This window comes from Callorhinus ursinus, unplaced genomic scaffold, assembly GCF_003265705.2.
Source record: "Callorhinus ursinus isolate GAN/ISIS: 27379988/994484 unplaced genomic scaffold, GSC_fseal_2.0 scaffold31, whole genome shotgun sequence".
NCBI lineage: Eukaryota > Metazoa > Chordata > Mammalia > Carnivora > Otariidae > Callorhinus > Callorhinus ursinus.
This window is the reverse complement of record NW_027397093.1, coordinates 12,216,095-12,232,977: the sequence shown is the minus strand read 5'-3', so window position 1 is coordinate 12,232,977 and position 16,883 is coordinate 12,216,095. Positions and strand designations below refer to the sequence as shown.

Genomic DNA, 16,883 nt, shown 5'->3' with positions numbered 1-16,883 from the left:
GAAAGATATATCATGAACATAGAAGGCTGACATGGTTATATTAATATGAGACAAAGTAAACTTGAAAACACGAAGTTTGTCCTAAGAAAGAATATATCCTAGTGATAAGAGGGCAGTTTGTTTTAGCTCAGGCTGCCATAACAAGATACCACAGACTGTGGCTTAAACACCAGACACTTACTTTCTCACAGTTCTGGAGGCTAGAAGCCCAAAAGCAGGGTGCCATCCAGATTGGTTTGTGGTGAGGCCTCTCTCCCTAGATTCTGTATCCTCACATGCCCGTTCTTTTAGGCATGTGCACAGGTGGAGAGATCTCTGGTATCTTTTCCTCTTATAAGAACATCAGTCCTATCAGATTAGGGCCCCAACCTTATGACCTCAATTTTTTTTTTCAAATTTTTATTTAAATTCCAGTTAGTTAACATACAGTGTACTATTAGTTTCAGGTGTGGAATTTAATGATTCAATACTTACATACAGCACCCCGTGCTCATCACAGCAAGTGCCCTCCTTAATCCCCATCACCTATTTAACCCATCCCCCCACCCACCTTCCCTCTGGTAACCATCAGTTTGTTCTCTATAGTTAAGAGCTTATGACCTCATTTAACCTTAGTTTCTAAATACAGCCACATTGTGGGTTAGGCTTCAGTGTAGGAATTCACACAGGAATTCAACAGAGGAGGACACAATTCAGTCTATAACACAGTTCACCAGGAAGACATAACAATTCTAAATAAGTACACATCTGATAGAGTTTCAATATGGATGAAGAAAACTGATAAAATTAAAGAGAGGGATCAATGAATTCATAATTATTGTTAAAGATTTTAGTAAGGGCGCCTGGGTGGCTCAGTTGGTTAAGCGACTGCCTTCGGCTCAGGTCATGATCCTGGAGTCCCGGGATCGAGTCCCACGTCAGGCTCTCTGCTCAGCGGGGAGTCTGCTTCTCCCTCTGACCCTCTTCCCTCTCGTGCTCTCTATCTCTCATTCTCTCTCTCTCAAATAAATAAATAAATAAAAATCTTTTAAAAAATTTAAAAAAGATTTTAGTAATTAATGGAACAATTAGAAAATCAGTAAAAATATAAAAGATCTGATGCTACACCCAACAAATACAGAGTACATATTCTTCTGAGGCACACATGTAATGTTCACAAGGACAGACTGTATGGTGGATTGTAAAATGTCTCAATATTGTTCAAAAGACTAAATCTCACAGAGTATATTCTCTGATCACAACAGAATTAGAAATCAGTAACAATAAGATCAACAACACGCTTCCAAATATCAAATTACAAGGAAAATTAGAGGGTATTTTGAACTATATGATAACAAAAACAAAATATCAAAATATGTGGATGCTGCTAATGTTTTTACAAGGAAGTTTGTAGCTTTAAACACCTATTTTAGAAAAGAATACAGCTTTGAATGAATTATTTAAGTTTTTACCTTAAGATGCTGGGAAAGATTAAACCCAAAGAATAATGAAATAAGAACAAAAATCACTGAAATAGAAAACAAATAAAAGAGAAAATGAACAAATCCAAGAGTTGATCCCTTGAAAAGATTAATAATTGATAAGCCCTCTAGTGATTCTGGTCAAGAAAAGGAAGGAAACACAAATTACAAATACCATTAGTGAAAGAGGAAAGATCAGCTCAAGTCCTACAGACATTGAAAGAATATTAATAGTAGGAACAATTTTATGCCAATACATTCTGCAACTTAGGTAAAATGGACAAATTCTTTAAAAAATCTGAATAGTTGTAAAATTCATAAAGAAACTGAATCAAACAACTCTCTTAGAGAAAGCTTTAGGCCTAGCTGGTTTCACTACTGAATCTATCATGCATTTTTTGTGGAAGAAATAACAGCCACACAAACTTTTTCCAAAAAATAGCATTTTTAAATCACGTTATGAGGCCAGCATAATATTGATGCCAAAGACCTGATGAAAATGTATCATAAAAGAAAATTATGAGGTGGGACTTCTAGTATGACAGAATGAATAGCTTGACAAGTCCTCTTCCCCAAAAGCAGCAATTAAACTGGATAAAATGGTCAAAGCAACCATTTTCAGGGCCCTGAAATTGACCAAAGGTACTTAAAACAGCAAAGCAGTTATTCACGAAAATCAGTGGAACCATGTGTTAAGAACAGTGAGAACCTGTTCTACTACAAAGGGACAAGCTGTGCTAACTAGCAGCTTAACCACCAGAATGGAGTGGAACTTGGACAAACTCTATACCTAATGCCATCATCAATAACAGTAGCAAACTCAGTGGCATACAAATGAGGCAAAATAGTGGCTCAGATAGTCTGTGGACTCAGTAGTGGCTAGGGCAAAAAAATGAATTGGCAGACTATCCAGAAATTTATCAAAGAGATCTGGGAAATAAGATAGTCATAGTGCTGGGACGCCTGGGTGGTTCAGTTGGTTAAGCGTCTGCCTTTGACTCAGGTCATGATCCCAGGGTCCTGGGATCTAGTCTCGCATCAGGCTCCTTGCTCAGCAGGGAGCCTGCTTCTTCCTCTGCCTGCTGCTCCCCCTGCTTGTGTGCTCCACCCCCCCGACAAATAAATAAAATCTTAAAAATAAAAAGATAGTCATAGTGCTCTGATAAACTGTCCACATATCCAAGCAGCATGCAAATATGGAAAAAATCATAAAAGGGCACAGAAATTAAAAGCCAAGGCAGACAAAATAAACAGAATACTACTAGAAACAAAAAGATACTTCATAATGATAAAAAGGCCTATTCATTAGGAAAATAAAGCAATTACAAAATGTATACATATCTAACAATCAAGCCTTAAAGTACATGAAGTAAGATTTGACAGAAGTGAAGGAAAAACAGCACAACAATTATAGCAAGGAGACTTCAATACCCTACTCCCAGTACTTGATAGAACAACTAGACAAAATCAGCAAGCATACTGAAGACTCAACACTATTAACCAACTTGACCTAACATTCCACCCAAAGACAACAGAATATATATTCTGTATATATAAAACAAGTCTCATAACTCTACAAGGACTAAAACTATACATTCCAACCATGCTGGAATTAAGTTAGAAAGGAACACCTAGAAATTTGGGATATCTCCAAATATTTGGAAGTTAAGCAGCTCTCTTTTAATTAACTGATGGACTGAAGAAGAATTCTACAAGGGAAATTAGAAAATATTTTTAATTGAATGAAAAGGGAAGAAATATCAATCCGTAGGATGTAGCTCAAGTGGTGCTTAGAGAAAAATTAATAGCTTTAAATCCTATGGGGGGAAAAATCAAGCTAACAGATGCAGAGAACAGATTGGGGTTGGCCAGAGATGGGAGTTGGGGGATGGGCAAAATGGGTGAAGGGAGTCAATATTTAAAAGCTTCCAGTTATAAAATAAGTAATGGGGATGTAATGTACAGCATGGTGACTACAGTTAATAATACTGTATTGCATATTTGAAAGTTGCTAAGAGAGTAGATCTTAAAAGTGCATGAAAAAAAATTCTGTGACTATGTATGGTGACATTTTAACTAGATTTATTGTGATCATTTCACAATATATCATTTCACAATATATACAAATATTGAATCATGTTGAACATCTGAAACTAATATAATGTATAATAAGATTTTTAAAATAGAAAAAAATGTCTACAGAAAAAAGGAGGGTCAATAACATGAGCTTCTACCTTTAGAAACTAAAAAAGAGTAAATAAAAAGCAAGCAGAAGGAAGGAAACAATACAGATTAGAGTAGAAATTAACAAAATACAAAACAAAAAACAACAGAGAAAATCAATAAAGTCAGAAGTTGGTTCATTGAAAAAATTCAACAAAATTGACAAGTCTTTAGGTAGTCTGATCTAGAAAAAAGACACAAATTAACAAGATTAGAAGTGAATGAGGGGGAAATAACTATTGACTCTTCAGAAATGAAAAGGACTAAGGGAATGTAATAAGCAACTTCATGCCAAGAAATGAGATAATTTAAATGTAATTGACAAATTTCTAGAAAGACACAATTGCCCAACTGACTCAAAAAGAAAAAATCCATATAGATCCATAATAATTAAATTAGTAACTAAAAATCTTCCTACAAAGTAAAACCCAGGCATAAATGGCTTCATTGGTAAATTCTACCAAGTACCTAAAAGAATACATAATAACTATCTTTCATAAACTTGTTCAGAAAATAGAGGAAGGAATACTTCCCAACTCATCCCATGAAGCCAGTATTACCCTCCTACCAAAGCCAGACAAAGACATTACAAATTTCTGTATGCAAAAAATTCTATAGAATCCATAAAACAAACAAAACTCACTATTAGAACTAATAGAGTTCAACAAGGCCACAAGATACAAAGTCAATATAAAAAATCAGTTGTATTTCTACAATTTCTACAATTACTCAGTGCTCATCATAAGTGTACTCTTAATCAGCCTCACCTATTTCATCCATGCCCCCACCTACTTCCCCTCTGGTAACCATCAGTTTGTTCTCTATAGTTAAGAGTCTGTTTCTTGGTTTGTCTTTGTTTGTTTGTTTGTTTTGTTTCTTAAATTTCACATATGAGTGAAATCATACAGTATTTGTCTTTCTCTTATTTCACTTAGCATTATACTCTCTAGATCCATCCATGGATCCATCCATTTTTGCAAATGGCAAGATTTCATTCTTTTTTATGGCTGAGTAATACTCGTGTGTGTGTGTGTAGGATATATATATATATATATATATATATATATACACTATATATATATATATATTTAAGAGTATTATATATATATATACATATATATATATATATATATATATATATACTACATCCTCTTTATCCACTCATATGTAGATGGACACTTGGGGTGCTTCCATATCTTGGCTACTGTAAATAATGCTGCAGTAAACATAGGGGTGCATATATCTTTTTGAATTAGTGTTTTCATAATCTTTGGGTAAATACCCAGTTCCACTTGTCACTTTTATTCAGCATTGTACTGGAGGTTCTAGTCAGTGCAATAAGATACTGTAAGGAAATGAAAGGCATCCACATTGGAAAAGACTAAATAAAACTATCTTCATTCGCAGATGACATGATGTAAAAAATCCTGAAGAGTTCACACTTTCTGCCCCCACAAAATCTGCTAGAACAAAGAAATAACTTCAGGAAGGTCACAGTATATTAGATCAATTTACAAAAATCAATTATAAATGTGGCATGTTTACATAATAGAATATTATCCAGCCATAAAAATGAAAGAAGTACTAATACATGCTATACTATGGATGAACCTTAGAAACAGGTTCAGTGAAAGAAGCCAAACACAAAAGGCTGTGTATTATATGACTCCCATTTATGCGGAATGTCCAGAAGAGCATATCCAGAGACAAAAAGTAGATTAGTTGTGACTGGGTAGAAAGAGAAATGGAGGTTTGTTTTCAGGGTGATGAAATTTTCTGGGATTAGATACTGGTCATGGTTGCACAATTGTGAATATACTACAAACCACTGGAAATATACCCCAAACCGCTAACTTGCATACTTTAAAAAGATGAATTTCAGGGTATATGAATTGTATCTAAATTTAAAAATCTTTCTACACACATTAGTACATGAACAATGAAAATAAAAAAAATTAATTCACAGTAGAACAAAAGGAATAAACTTAAAAGCAGCACAAAACTTGTACAAAAGAAGAAAGTTAGAAGACTTACACTATCATATTTCAAAACTTAATAAAATGGTACTATAATCAAAACAGTGTGGTATTGACATAAGGATAGGCATAATGATCAATGGAACAGAACTGGTAATCCAGAAATAAACCCTTACATTTAGAGTCATTTGATTTTTTTTTTTTAAAGATTTTATTTATTTATTTGACAGAGAGAGACACGGCAAGAGAGGGAACACAAGCAGGGGGAGTGGGAGAGGGAGAAGCAGGCCTCCCGCGGAGCAGGGAGCCCGATGCGGGGCTCGATCCCAGGACCCGGGGATCATGACTTGAGCCGAAGGCAGACGCTTAACAACTGAGCCACCCGGCGCCCCTTTTTTTTTCTTTTTTCTTTTTTTTTAGTCATTTGATTTTTGACAAAGATGCCAAGGCAATTCAATAGGGAAAGTATCTTTTCCCCATAAATATTGCTGAGACAATTGGATATCCATATGCAAAAAGATGAAATTAGTATCTTAACTCACATCATATAGAAAATTTACTCAAAATTATAAATCTAAATGTAAGAGCAGGGGCGCCTGGGTGGCTCAGTTGTTAAGCATCTGCCTTTGGCTCACGTCATGATCCCAGGGTCCTGGGATCGAGCCCCTCATTGGGCTCCCTGCTCGGCGGGGAGCCTGCTTCTCCCTCTCTCACTCCCCCTGCTTGTGTTCCGTCTCTCACTGCCTCTCTCTCTCTCTGTCAAATAAATAAATAAAATCTTTTTTAAAAAATATAAAATAAATAAATGTAAGAGCAAAAACTCAATCTTTTAGGAAAAAAAATGAGAAAACCTGCAAGACAACAGTACACAGATACGACACACCAAAAGCACAAGCCTAAAAAATGGATAAATTTGACTTCATCAAAATTAAAAATCTTTTGTGCTTTCAAATATACCATCAAGGGAATGAAAGGATAAGCCACAGATAGGGAGAAAATATTTGCAATAGTACATATACCTGACAAAGGACTTGTATCCAAAACTTAAAAATTCTATATTAAGAAGACAAAGCAGTTGAAAAAAATGGGCAAAAGACTTGAACTCCATGGAAGAAGATATATAGATGTAGATAGGCAGATAGATAGATATGACCAAGTAGAATATAGAAAGATGCTCAGTATCATTAATCATCAGAGAAATGCAAATTTAAAACTGTCATGATGCACCACTTCACACTCACTAAAATAGCTAAAACTAAAAAGACTGACAGTACCTACTTTTAGCCAGGCTGTGGAGCAAAATTTAATGCTCACACATTTCTGGTGGTAGTGCTAAATTGTATGTATATATGTATGTGTGTATATATGTGTGTGTGTCTATGTAATATATATATATAAATGATATATCTCATATGATAAATAAGATATATAAATATATTAGCATTCAATAGTGAAGGCAAAATAAAGACATTTTATTTTTTTATTATGTTATGTTAATCACCATACATAACATCATTAGGTTTTGATGTAGTGTTCCATGATTCATTGTTTGCGTATAACACCCAGTGCTCCACGCAGAACGTGCCCACTTTAATACCCATCACCGGGCTAACCCATCCCCCCACCCCCCTCCCCTCTAGAACCCTCAGTTTGTTTCTCAATGGACTTTGAGAAAATAAAGACATTTTAAATGTCTATGGAAAAAGAGTTGCCCATCCATATATATACACTGAGAGAACTATTAAAGGATAGATTATACCAAGAAGAAAAGGGCAGAAGAAAGGAATGGGATACACAAAGCACCAGAAAGCAAAGTAATTGGCAAAGCATATTGGTAAATCTAAGTAGTTACTAAAACAGATAACATCTTATGTGTTAAAAAACAACACTAATACTGGGGCGCTCAGTTGTTAAGCATCTGCCTTCAGCTCAGGTCATGATCCCAGGGCTCTGGGATCAAGTCCCACACTGGGCTCTTTGCTCAGCACGGAGCCTGCTTCTCCCTCTCCCACTCCCCCTGCATGTGTTCCCTCTCTCACTGTGTCTCTGTCAAATAAATAAAATCTTTAAAAAAAAAAACTTTAAATATTAAAAAAAACAAAAACTAATACTAAAATTCAGAGGGCGCCTGGGTGGCTCAGTCGTTGGGCGTCTGCCTTCAGCTCAAGTCATGATCCCAGGGTCCTGGGATCGTGCCCCACATTGGGCTCCCTGCTCCACAGGAAGCCTGCTTCTCCCACTCCCCCTGTTTGTGTTCCCTCTCTTGCTGAGTCTCTGTCAAATAAATAAATAAAATCTTTTTAAAAAATAATAAAATTCAAAATAAAACATGAAAAATACTTAGAGGGAAGTTAATGCATATCAAAGTCCTCTTTTAAAAAATGTATTTTACATAACTGGATTGTCATTCATTGTCAAAGTGATGAAAGATGCCTCAAGCCCCTACATCCCTTTTTGTTCCAGTCAATACTCTAATCGTGTAAACTGAAGTTAAGGAGGGTTTCCACTGGAAAAATGGCTTCTTGGGCTATGTCTAGATCAGTGGCATCAAACTTTTAAAACTGCAACTCATACTAAGACATATAGTTGACATGTAGTTGACATAGACATGTAGTTGACTCACTGTGTGTACATAACACAGAAGACAAAGTTCCATAAAGTAATAACCTTTATGTGAGTAATACTATTATACATTCTGTTCTACTTCATTCTATTTCACTTTTTGGGGGTATTATTTAATAACATTTTGTATTGATTTCATGATCCACATGGTCCTAAAGCTTGAAAAAGGACTGGTAAGAGTGTTTCCTGAGAAGTCCCAAGTGTTTACCTCTCCTACTTTATTTATTTTATTTTTTTAAGATTTTATTTATTTATTTGACAGAGAGAGACACAGCAAGAGAGGGAACACAAGCAGGGGGAGTGGAAGAGGGAGAAGCAGGCTTCCCGCTGAGCAGGGAGCCCAACGCAGGGCTCGATCCCAGGACCCTGGGATCATGATCTGAGCTGAAGGCAGATGCTTTACAACTGAGCCACCCAGGCGCCCCTACCTCTCCTACTTTAAAGATACCTAATACTAAGTCTGAAATTAGGTCAAAATAAAAAGTTAAACACAAAAAGATATGGTACTGATTGGTTACTTAGTATAAAGACCACTGAGATTCTCAGTTAAGGATATCTTATTTGATGAATGCTCACTATTATTACTAGCATCATCCTTTCTATCACCCAGCATGGTGGCTCAGATTCATCTTCATTAACCATCTCTCTCATCAAATCAGTCATCAAATTCTGTGGATTCTATCCTCATACAACATGGCTCATATCTTCTCTGTTTTCCCCCTATTTTAAAAAATTGAGATCTGATCGACATAACTTTATATTAGTTTTAGATGTACAATATAATGATTTGATATGTGTATATATTATGAAATGATCAAAGTTCTTACTCTGTTTCAGTGGAGGATGGAAATCCTAAAAAACAGTAGACTTTGTTAGAAAAATAAGTATGGACGCTAAAATTTTAAGTACAACTACAAATAGAATATAAACATAATGAATAACTTCCAAATTAATAGGGGAAATAAGGAAAACAGTGTAACAGAAGGAAAAGAGAATAAAAAACACAAGAAAAAAAAAGGATAAATACAAACAAATGATAGAAATAAATCCAAATATTGCACATTACAATAAGTAAAGGTGGATAAAATTTACCTATTAATAAAAGACAGAGACTCTGAAATTGGATAATAAAGTTCAGCTACATGCTATTTAAATAAACATGTCAAAGACAGAATGACACCCAAATGTTGAAAATAAAGGGACGGGAAAAGTTTTAACAGGCAAATACCAACAAGAAGAACAGTATTTAAGTAGATAAATATTTAATAGAAAAAAAATAACAAATTAGTGCAACAGGCTCTTAACTATTGAAAACAAAAGTGGTTACCAAAGGGGAGGTGGCTGGGGGATGGGTGAAAGAGTAATGGAGATTAAGGACTGCACTTGTCATGATGAGCACAGGGTGATGTATGGAATTGTTGAATCACTGTATTGTATACCTGAAACTAATATAGCACTGTTGTTAACTATACTGGAGTTAAAATTAAAAAAAAAAAAGATATCTTGCTAAGAGATTATGCTTAGTCACTTCTTTCTCAATAGTATCCCATTCTCATCGCTAATAACAAACTTTGACCCTCCATGAAAAAAAAATAAATTTCACTGAGACTAGTAAAATCCCATGATACCCCCCAGGAGCTTGAAAACAGTAAGAAATTTTTAGGAAGATTATTTGTGTCAAGTCTTGTGAAAATAAATAAATGTCATTAAACATGGAGTTGGGAAGCCCTAAAAGGAGATCTCTCACACACTACCTTCCTCCTTAAGAAGCCATAACTCGCATTCCCCAACAGGAAGAAGCCTACTTTATATACCCTAACAGAAGGAAGGAAGAATTTCTTCCTACTCAGCAACAGCCCAGCCCGTGAGAGAAACCACCACACTCAACCAACAAGAAGCCATAACAGCCCCTTCTGGCTTCCTCCTTTCACCTATAAAAGCAAGCCCCTTTCCTCTTTTCTGGACTTGCCTATGGTTCACCATAAGTTTGCGTGTCCCCAATTCCACTTCTCTGCTATTCCCAAATAAGCTCATTTTGCTTGTAAAATAGCTGACTCTTGTTCTTTTTAAGGTCAACAGTCTTTAAAGTTAACTTTCATATCTATTTAGCAAACCTTTTTTATTTTATTTTATTTAAAGATTTTTATTTATTTATTGAGAGAGAGAGAGAGAGAGAATGGTAGAGAGAGAGCATGAGAGGGAACAAGGTCAGAGGGAGAAGCAGACTCCCTGCCGAGCAGGGAGCCCGATGTGGGACTCGATCCCGGGACTCCAGGATCATGACCTGAGCCGAAGGCAGTCGCTTAACCGACTGAGCCACCCAGGCGCCCCTAGCAAACCTTTTTTAATTGGGTAGAAGTTGATTTTCATTCTTGGAGTGAAAATACAGATCTCTTATCTTATACTTTTAAAAAAGATTTAACTTTTCGGGTGCCTGGGTGGCTCAGTTGGTTGGGCGACTGCCTTTGGCTCAGGTCGTGATCCCTGAGTCCTGGGATCAAGTCCCACATTGGGCTCCTGGCTCAGCGGGGAGCCTGCTTCTCCCTCTGACCCTCTCCCCTCTAATGCTGTTTCTCTCTCTCTCTCTCTCAAATAAATAATCTTAAAAAAATTAAAAAATGAAAAATTTAAATTTTCTTCCACCAGAATATAAAAGGGTACATAAATACAGATGAAGTAGATGGTAAGCAGAGAATCAGATAACATGATCAGATTTACATTTTATAGCCATCCCTATGGCTGCTGCTAAAGAATTATAGAGGGCAGGGACATAACCTAAACTGTCAACTGAAAAATACAGACTACAAAGTAATACATATATACCTGGCCCTTGAACAACACAGGTTTGAACTGTGAGGGCCCACTTTTATGTGGATTTTTTTCAATACAGTACAGTACTATAAATGTATTTTCTTTTATGATTTTCTTAATAAACTTTTCTTTAGCTTACTTTATTATAAGAATACAGTATGTAATACATATATAAAATATGGGATATTGGTAAAGCTTCCAATCACCAGTAGACTATTAGTAGTTAGGTTTTTGGAGACTCAAATGTTATATATGGATTTTTGACTGTGTGTTGGGGGGGAGATGGTGGTCAGCACCCCTAAGCCTCATATTGTTCAAGAGTCAAATGTATAGGACTGACTGTCTATCTTCAGCTCTAAAAAAATACTGGAACCAAGCAACTATACTAAAATTAGCAATCATTATATTTGGTAGAATTATTGGTAATTTTTTTTTAATTATTTTTAATTTTTTCTTCATACTTTGCTGGATCTTTCAAAATGATTACAATAAACATAGTATTTTTATGATGAAGAAAATGTTACTTTAAAAAAGTAGGTATTTCTAATACATTTTTAAAAAGAGGAATAGAAAGGAAATCTGAATATTATAAAACACAAAAATTCACTAACTTTTCTTTCATGGAAATTCAGCAGTATTTCAAATGGATTAAATATTGAAAACAAAATTTGATTGCTTTCAACCTTTATGATTTTAAAAGGTCACCTAAATATTTTGGTGTGGTATTTTCTTCTAGGAACTTGATCAAAATGCCACTGAAAAAGTCCAGGCAATGTTCACAGCCATTGATGAGCTCTTGTATGAGCAGAAGTTGAGTGTACATACTAAGAGTCTACAAGAAGAGTGCCAACAATGGACGTGTAGCTTTCCTCACCTCAGGTACTGAAGCCCTGTGGTTGGCTTGTATTCATGGCTAACACTAAGACTTGAAAAGCAGATATCCAAAAAAGCTTCTATTCTGAAATTTTTATAGGCTTGGTTTTAATGAATGTAAATAAGGCCATATGGTGTACAGACTCAGTTGAGAGAAAATTCAAGTTGAGGGAAATTTCTTGGGAGTTTTTATAACTACCACTATGTTGTCCTAATTGAGTAAAACAATTTCTATACCAGTAGCTGAGATCTGTGTATTGTGGCTGTCAAACAGCTCTTCTTTTGAGCAAGATGGTCAGAAAATGTATTTGTTTACACTGTTGTCTACAAGAAAATTCTTATGTATACTTGAAAGCAGACATAAGCTGTTAGGAAACTTTCCTCAGAAACCACATTACTGTACTTATGACTTAAAATTTATACTTAAAATTTATGAAGTATTATGTTCTTAAGAATATAATTCATACTTTTCACTAATTTGGCCTGGCTTTCATCCATTTTGGCAGATTTAATGAAGATTATTATAGAGGATGGAGGGAAAATTACAAATGTTTTCTCAGTTTCCTTGGATTTTTTTTTCAACAGTGGGAGGCTATAGTTTTATCTTTTCCATCTCCATTCTTTGGAAGAGAGCTATACCTCTAATAAGACTCTGGATTCACATTTTCTCTCAAGAATTATTCTTAATCAGTATCAGACTAAGTATGTACTGGACTTTTATATAGAACCAGCAAATTTGTTCTAAAATATCTACATTTTGTATGAATGACAGGTGAAGGTGCTTAATTGTCTCTTTATGTTGTTCATTTTGAAGGATTCTGGGTAGGCAGATAATCACTCCAAGTGAAAGTTATGGGCTGTATCCTAGATCCCCTTCTATTGTTTCAGCTTCACATGAGGCAACACTTTCTCAAGAAAGAGATTCTACTATGTAAGTATTTTTAATATGTAAGTATTTATGTATCCAAATGTGCAAGTGTTATATTCTGCCAGTTATACTAGGGGATTAAAAAACTTTTTACTTGTTGGTATTTAATAAAGCACAGAAAATTCTGTTAAGATTGACTATAGTTTTTGTACATATAAGAATTTTGTTATATAATTTTTTTGTTCATAAAGTAAGATATTCCCTAGGGTTTAAGGATATTTTTGTTATTCAGATCCATCTCTGGATCTGAATATACATAAATATAAATATATATTTATATTTATATATTTACATAAAAATATATATTTTATAAATATATATATTTATATATATATAATATAAATACAGGCACTTCCTGCTTGAAATAAAGTGTAGATAGACTGGGTTAAAAAAATTTAGGGGTCTGAGAAACACACTTTAACAATTTTTTGAGGGATGCCTGGGTAGCTCAGTCGGTTAAGCGTCTGCCTTCGGCTCAGGTCATAATCCCAGGGTCCTGGGATCAAGTCCTGCACTGGCTCCTTGCTCTGTGGGGAGCCTGCTTCTCACTCTGCCTGCCACTCCCCCTCCTTGTGCTAGTGCTCTCTCTCTCTCTGACAAATAAATAAATAAAATCTTAAAAAAATAAAAATTTTTTGAAAAAATTTTGGAAAAAGTGATTTCTTAAACATAATATTAATTATAACTTAATTTCTTTGCAGAAATTAAACTGCTATTAGTTTATTAGCCTAAATTGGATAATTAGTATATTATTTAAAATAGCTAATTCTTTTGAATACCTCAAACTCTTTAAACAACAGCAAAATAAACCTAAGTAGGATTATTCCACTTTCTTACATTATACACAAAAATAAATTCAAAATAGATTAAAGGGGGGAACCTGGGTGGCTCATCGATTGAGCCTTTGGCTGCGGTCAATATCCCGGAGTCCTGGGATTAAGCCCAAAGGGAGAGGGAGAAGCAGACTCCCCACTGAGCAGGGAGCCTGATGCGGGGCTCGATCCAGGGCCCTGGGATCATAACCCGAGCCGAAGGCAGACGCTCAACTGACTGAGCCACCCATGCACCTAGAGGGGAACCCTCTTGCACTGTTGGTGGGAATGCAAACTGGAGCAGCCACCCTGGAAAACAGTATGCAGTTTCCTTAAAAAGTTAAAAATAGAACTATCCTATGATCTAGCAATCATACTACTATTTACCCAAAGAATACAAAAATACTAATTCAAAGGGATACATGCACCCCGATGCTTATAGCAACATTATCTACAATAGCCAACTTACAGAAACAGCCCAAGTGTCCATCAACTGATGAATGGCTAAGGAAGATGTGGTGTGTATATGTATATGTATATATATATATATATATATATATATATATGTATATATGCATACACACACACACACACACACACACAAACACACACAATAGAATATTACTCAACCATAAAAAGGAATGAAATCTTGCCATGGATGGATCTAGAGAGTATAATGTTGAGTGAACTAGAGAAAGACAAATACCATATGATTTCACTCATATGTGGAATTTAAAAAACAAAACAAAGCAAAGAGAAACAATATCTTAACTATAAAAAACAAACTGATGGTTACCAAAGGGGAGTTGGGGGGGGGGAATGGGTGAAATAGGTGATGGGGATTAAGGATTGCATTTGTGATGAGCACCGGGTAACGTATGGAAGTGCTGAATCACTATACTGTACACCTGAAACTAATATCACACTGTATGTTAACTAACTGGAATTTAAATAAAAACATTTTTAAAAAACCTAAATAGGATTATTTCAAAACTTATGTTTACCCTTAAATCTATTTAAAACATCAGTGTTTTAATTTTTTTGTTGTTATTCCTAATTTTTTTCCCAAGACTGTAGTTTTACTTATTTGAATCACCTTCTAAGAGTTTTAGTAGCAGTTTTGATGCCTTTTTGGACTTGGAGTCATTTCAAAAGACCACAGAGTAAAACATTACTGCATTGGGCTAGTTATGATTACAGGACCTGGGTTATCAACTAAATTAGTCAGAGAATGGTATTTGTTTACTTTTCTCAAAGGATTTAAATTCAAGTTTCTGATCACTAGGTTGAGCTTTCTTTTTAAATTTAAACCTCATGTATTACATCAATAAGCCTTTTTAAGTTTACTCTTTTTATATAACTTCTAGATTTTTACAAACTAATGTCTTCCACAGAAATGACATATTCTTTAATTCTCACTGACCAAAATTACATAACTCATGTCATGTCATTAATATATTTACCTGATGTAGGATAAAATTTATATATGCCTTATTATTTTTATATAAGTAGTAGTTCCACTTAGACACTCATCTCCAAGGATATAAGTCAATCAAGCCTGAGCAATTTAGCCCCTCTTTTTTTAGGATATCTGACTAAATCTTTCTGCAACATACTGTAAACTTCCTTTCTTTCCTTTCCACTTGCTACCCCACTCCTGATAAGCCCTTCTTATTTTTGGATTTGCTTCTCTGGACTATCTGCTTACATTTTTCAATTATTACTTTCATTTACGATACAGATAAACATCTATCTATACTTCATACACAGACATATACCTAGATGAAACAAATTATCCAGCTTTATTAGCATACCACTGCTTATAGAAAGCAATAACAAATATAATCCATGATATTTACTTTCATGTAACCACTACTTTGTCCATATGTGTCATTTTCTTGAGTACCATTTGAACTCAGAGCATTCAAAAATATTATATATTTTAATTAATCATAATTATTATTGATGCTCAAATTGTTACAACTTGGCCATGTCAAGCTAGTTCCTTTGTTTTTGTTTTGACTGTATCCTTGCTTTGTGGTTACAGCAGGATGTTCCAGGCCCATCTTTAATTTTTTCTTCAAGACAAAGAATGAGCTGAAATTTAAGGAGAACTGCTTCTGTTGAGAGGCTAATCCTTGAAAATTTGGGTAGTGAAGGTCTGTAACTTGGTGCTGCTGCTATTTTACCACTTTTTGCTATAGGAGGTATGGAAAAATGTGTCATGAATTAATTTTGATTTTTTTTTCAGTTTAACAAATCAATTTGCCATAAAATGAGGTTTATAAATGAGACTTTCTACAAAAATAATATTGCAAATTATATCCATTCTTGCCACTCAACATTATATCAGATTTTCCTTTTAAGATTAAAGGTTGATCGGGGTACCTGGGTGGCTCAGTCAGTTAAGTGTCTGCCTTTGGCTCAGGTCATGATCCCAGAGTCCTGGGATCAAGCCCCGCTTCGGGCTCCCTGCTCAGTAGGGAGTCTGCTTCTCCCTCTCCCTCTGCCTCTCCTCCTTGCTCTCTCTCTCTCAAGTAAATAAATAAAATTCTTGAAAATCTTTAAAAAAATATAAGGGTTGATCCTTTCTGTCTCCCACTTAAAAATTTTCAATAGCTTCCCACTGAATTTAAGATAAAAATGTAAAATTATATCATAAGCTGACTTAAGCCCATATCTCTATCATTGTCTTCTGTCATTCTCTCTTTTATTCATTAATCCTCCCAAGTGGCTTTCTATAAGGTGTCAAATGTACTAAACCAGGTATTTGGCCCAGTTTCTATTCTTGAGTTCTTGGGCCAGAGAAGAGTGGTACAATAAAAAAAGACAAAAATACAGTATTTTCTTCTTTGTATTTCTTAACACCTAGCACAGTGATTACAACATGGTTAGCATTCAGTTTTTTTTTTTTTAAGATTTTATTTATTTGACAGAGAGGTAGAGAGAGCACAAGTAGGCAGAGCGGCAGGCAGAGGCAGAAGGAGAAGCAGACTCCCTGCTAAGCAGGGAGCCCGACGCGGGACTCGATCCCAGGATCCTGGGATCATGACCTGAGCTGAAGGCAGGTGCTTAACAGACTGAGCCACCCAGGCACCTGTATTCAACGTTTTTTTGCTAAATTAAAGCATAACATATTTATATGATACCAAATGATATGAAAATGAATTAATGTATA

The 16,883-nt window shown here is 35.1% G+C and overlaps 2 protein-coding genes across 5 annotated transcripts in view; one reads left to right on the top strand and one right to left on the bottom strand.

Annotated features, from left to right (window-relative positions):
- The window catches only part of DNAJC9 (DnaJ heat shock protein family (Hsp40) member C9), an 81,089-nt gene that overhangs the window by 12,906 nt on the left and 51,300 nt on the right, over window positions 1–16,883 (bottom strand). The gene's annotated exons all lie outside the window — the stretch shown is intronic.
- The window catches only part of FAM149B1 (family with sequence similarity 149 member B1), a 77,250-nt gene that overhangs the window by 14,646 nt on the left and 45,721 nt on the right, over window positions 1–16,883 (top strand). For all 4 annotated transcript variants that reach the window (XM_073878836.1, XM_025850577.2, XM_073878834.1 and 1 more), the window contains exons 4-5: window positions 11,829–11,971; window positions 12,780–12,896. In XM_073878836.1, coding sequence (XP_073734937.1) covers window positions 11,829–11,971; window positions 12,780–12,896 — 260 coding nt within the window. The remainder of the gene's footprint in view (window positions 1–11,828; window positions 11,972–12,779; window positions 12,897–16,883) is intronic.